The following is a 4,997-nucleotide window of genomic DNA, read 5'->3' as shown; positions in this document are numbered from 1 at the left end:
ATAAACACCGCCGAGTCGACACAACACTGGCCAAACTGCGCAGGGTGGGGGACCAGGTGGGCCGCATGGTCCGCCGGGTCTCCAATAAACGCGGGGGGTTACGGTGCAAAGACGCCTTGCGGCTGGCGCACGCATTCGTAACCAGTCGAGTCTTGTACTCAACTCCTTACCTCCACCTTCGCAAGTTTGATGTGAACGCCCTCGAGGTGGTTCTCCGCAAAATTTACAAGCGTGCTCTCGACCTCCCGGTCAATACGTCCAACCAGCGCCTCCTGGGCCTCGGAATGGTCAACACCTTCACGGAGCTCCGAGAAGCACACTTGATGAACCACTACACAAGACTCTCAAAGACGCCGTCGGGTCGCCGCCTTCTTGCCCGATTACACATACAACATCCAACACTAACGGAAGAGCGCGTGCGCATCCCCGAAATCTGAAGATGCGCCCTGCACGTGCGCCCTCTTCCGGCCAACATGACACGAGACGACCATAGTGGCCGGCGCCTCGCGCGGGCAGAAGCCTTGGCACGTCACTATGGGAACAAACATGGAGTATTCTACGTGGACGCCTCCGGCCCACACCATGGGGGTTGGTACACGGCCGCAGTCGTCCATCAAAAGACCGCGGTGAACGGCCTTACGTTCAAAGCACAAGACATAACACATGCGGAAGAGGTGGCCATCGCGCTCGCCGCCGCACATCAGGACTCGCGGGTGATCATCACCGACTCGCAAGGGGCCTGCAGGAACATCGAAAAGGGCTTTATACCTTATTTTGCATACCGCATACTTCAAAGCAGCGATTATCTCGGGGCCCCCGCGTCCCGCACGATAATATGGACTCCCGCGCACACGGGTCTCGAGGGCAACGAAGCAGCTGACGCCGCTGCCCGCGCGCTTACTCTCCGGGCATCGCCCTCGCCTCCCCTCGATGCGGACTCCGAACCCAATCCGGCTTTTACCTTTAAGGAAATCACCCAACATTACCAATTCGGCCACGCAATCTTTCCTAAGCCCTGTAAGGGCCTCACGAAGGCGGAGGAGCGTTTACTCCTTCGCCTCTATACTAAAACACTGCTGTGCCCGGCAGTCCTAAAACATTTCGACCCTGCTTGCACAGGGGAGTGTCCACACTGTGGGGAAAAGTCTTCGGACATTTTCCACATGGTGTGGGCATGCCAATCCACCCCGCACCTTCCCCCTATACCCAACCCTATCCGGGAGGACTGGGAGGCGGCCCTGCTCGGCTGCTCCGACCTGGCGAGCCAGAAGGCCCTGGTCGTGCGTGCCCAAGCCGCGGCTATAGCCAATGGGCTTCTGTAATGAGGAGCCCACCTAGTATTTATAAGGAACGTCCCTTAAGGATCGGTCCACACCCTCCCTGTCAATACTTTGGCCAATAAAGTTTTTCAGTCAGTCAGTCAGTTGTTAACAGATGTGTATTGTACTCTGGATGAGAGGAAATCCTTAATCCATCCAATAACGGTTGGGTGTATGTTAAGGTTCATTAGCTTCAGTACTAGTCTATGGTGAGGAACGCGATCGAAAGCTTTTGAGAAATCCAGGAAGATAGCATCAACTTGAAACCCGAGGTCTAGGTATGAATGTAAGTCACGTAAAAAGCCGGCTAACTGTGTGTCGCATGAATAACCCCGACGAAAGCCATGTTGGTAATCAACGATAATTTTGTGGTCATCTAAGTAGTTAATAATTTCAGTATACAAGATGTGTTCGAGTAATTTGCAAATAGTAATAGTTAAGGAGATGGGGCGGTAATTCAATGGATAGTTCGGTCTCCAGTCTTAAAAATGGGTATGACTTTTGCCACCTTCCAGTCGTACGGAATAGTGTTGGTTGATAAAGACTGCGAGAAGAGTGCACACAATACAGGTGATAAACAAGGTGACAAATGTTTTAACACTTTATTATTAATGCCAGTGTGATCAGATGCCGAAGAAACTTTAAGTTTATTTAGTAAAGAATAAATACCTGCTTCGCTAACAATTATTTCTGGCATTGATATGTTAGTGAGATTGTCAAGGGATGGTGATAATGTGGTGTCTTCCTGTGTGAATACAGATGAAAATGCGCTATTCAATAAATCGGCACACTCCGAGTGGTGGACCATATCACCGTGCTCATTAACGAGTGTTATATCGGGATAGCTCTTCGGGTTTATTACGCGCCAAAAACGTTGAGGATTGTTAGTGAGCATAGAATATAGGTCCTGGGTAAAGAAATGTCGTTTACATGATTTTAGCAGTGACTGATATTGCTTATCGCAGGTCTTATAACGATGCCAGGAATCTGAGACGCTGTCTTTGTTGGTTTTACGATATAAACGCTTTTTCTTATTATTAAGGCGCCGAAGCTTTACAGTAAACCACGGGGCTGTCGGAGTGCAGGCTATTTTTGTTAGAGGGACGAATCGATTAATTAGTTCAGTAAGAGTGGTTTTAAGTTCAGCCCAGTTACGTTCAATGGTTTGAAATTGGCATCTATTGAGGAAATGTAACGAAAAGACAGATAGTGCGGAGTTTATGCTGTCAAAATCCGCTCTATTGTAACATTGGATGTATTTATCAGAGCTCGGACGTCTTGGAAGGGAAACTGCAAGACTACCTGTTATGATATCATGATCAGATAGCCCATCTTGATGAGTTAAGTCGAAGCACACGTCAGGATCACTGGTTAATACTAGATCTAAAATATTAGTGGATGTAGCCGAAGATCGCGTGGGACGGGTGATAAGCTGTGTTAAAGAAAAGTCGAGACATGACTGCAGGAAACTGTGTGCCTCAGATAGGTAGGTTGCTGTTGAAAGGTTAGCCCAATCAATACCGGGGAAGTTAAAATCACCGAAGATTAGTACTACAGATTTAGGAAAACGAACAGTAATGATTTCAAGAAGCCGTTGGAATTCACGAGAAAACGTATTGTCCATGTCAGGAGGTCGATAAAAAGCACCAATTATTATAAGGCCCGCTTTATGTTTTATTGAAACCCACACACACTCTAAAGAGGTGTCAAGGTGAATACCTGCGGCAAAAAGATTTTTTTGCACTGCTACCAAAACGCCACCACCTATTCGATTTTTCCTGTCACAACGAAAGTAGTTAAATGAAGTCCAGCTTTCCAGAATGGAGGTATCGGGGACGGTATCGGTAAGCCATGTTTCAGTTAGTATCACTATCGATGCTGAACATGAGTCAATGATGGATGATAGCGGTACTGTTTTAGAAAGGACACTTCTTATGTTCGTGTAAAGAAATGGAATGTGGCCTGGGGCGTCATTTTTCCTCGGTATTGGTCCAGTGGATTGATGGTTAGCGTGATTACATGGCACTCGTCATTTTGTACCTTGTTTAGACACTCGCGTCGCACGTTTCTGATCGCTATCCCACATATAAACGTCATTATTGATAAACAACTTGTTGAACACGAGTCGCACACGATCACCATCCTTTCGTATTGTTTTGGAAAATAGGAGAAGGTTGCGGCGTTTATTTCGCACAGTTTCAGAGTAGTCACGTGAAATGCTAAATGGTTTATCTTTTAGTTTGTAACCATAGCTAAGTAGTGCATCAATTTCTTTGTCATTAGAAAACTTTGCAATAATCGGTCGATTTTTATCGTTAGAGAAACGACCTAACCTGTGCGCTCTTGCTATTGAGGACACTTTCATACCAAGATGGTTATCACAAAATTGCTGAACCGGGCACTCAGAAGTTTCCCATCTCTCATTCTGTTCAGGGTCAGAAAGCCCGTAAAATAGTAAATTGCACCTGCGGGAGCGGTTCTCTAAATCGTCGACCTTATCTTCTATTTTGGAAATGCTCACTTCGTGGGTTGGAGGGGCATTAGCCTCTCCTGACACAAGCCCTGTAGTTATCTTACGCTCGAAATCATCGAGTTGATTCTGCATTTTAGAAAACCGTTCTTCGCAGTTAAGTTCTATTTTCTCAGAAACATCGGACAGAATTTTAGCTCCAAGTTCAGAAACACGTCGACTTAATTGGTCTAGGTCACTTGTTATGCCGATGTGGATTTGTAGCACCTTATTAACAGATTCCAAAATACCCATACTATTAGAATCTAGTCTCTGAACAGTGCTGAATACAAAATCAAGTTTTTCTTCTTGTGGTTTAGTCATGGGACCCGGGTTTGCCTCTACGTCGCCCCCAAGCAGCAAAAGGCGCCATAGATGCAAGACACAATCACGAAAACGCTTCATTGAATCGGGTGGCCACGATACCGCTAATAAGAACACATTTCACTTGGAAATCTAACTATGGCAAAGACTCCGAGAGCGGCAGGACGACTGGCCCAAGGAACAGACGACCCAAGCCCCTGAAGGCTCTGGTTTGAGGCACCTGTCTCTTCGGGGGCGTGGGTCGTTTGTTCCTTGGGCCGGTCGTCCTGCCGCTCTCGGCGTCGAGCCGCCGAATACATAACAGCACTTACCGATCCAGGAACAGTGCCAGTGAACGGTATTACTGATAACGGGAGAAATTTCACGGCAGCAATTAGTGCTCACTCGCCTTGGACAGACAAAAGATGTTTCGAACACACACTGCAGTTGTGCGCAAGTTATGTTAAGCGTTATGTATCTAGGTTTTCCCAGCTGTGCACGAAGGCCAGGGCTACTGTTGGCCCGCTGCAAGAAAAGTATGAATACTCGGGCATGCTTTGTGGAAGTGCAGGCACATGCAGCTAAATACCCTCTAAGTTATGAAAACGTCGGAACAGAGAGCATCAGATAATGGCAAGGCAGCTAAACTTTGCAAACCGATCACGATGGAGCTTTCGGAGTGTGATGGAGTTAACTTCACTGCAGCTCAGTGGAAGCTGACGACCACTGCTGTGAAGGTGCTGGAGCCATTTGCTCAAGCGACAACAGGGTTACCTGGGGACAAATATGCCACACTGTCTCAAGTCATTCCTCTGCTGGAGTGCACTGGCATTGTACTTGCTCGAAACGCAGCATAATCAGATGAG

At 47.3% G+C, this 4,997-nt stretch overlaps 1 protein-coding gene across 1 annotated transcript; it reads left to right on the top strand.

The window, feature by feature from the left end:
* Positions 1-428: 428 nt before the first annotated feature.
* Positions 429-1,431, top strand: LOC125946091 (uncharacterized). Its single transcript, XM_049668551.1, has one exon. The coding sequence runs from the start codon at positions 474-476 to the stop codon at positions 1,320-1,322; it is 849 nt and encodes a 282-aa protein (XP_049524508.1). The 5' UTR covers positions 429-473; the 3' UTR covers positions 1,323-1,431.
* The last annotated feature ends 3,566 nt before the right edge of the window (positions 1,432-4,997 follow it).

This window comes from Dermacentor silvarum, chromosome 5 (assembly GCF_013339745.2).
Source record: "Dermacentor silvarum isolate Dsil-2018 chromosome 5, BIME_Dsil_1.4, whole genome shotgun sequence".
In the NCBI taxonomy this organism is placed as follows: domain Eukaryota; kingdom Metazoa; phylum Arthropoda; class Arachnida; order Ixodida; family Ixodidae; genus Dermacentor; species Dermacentor silvarum.
This window is presented reverse-complemented; position numbering and strand designations above follow the sequence as displayed.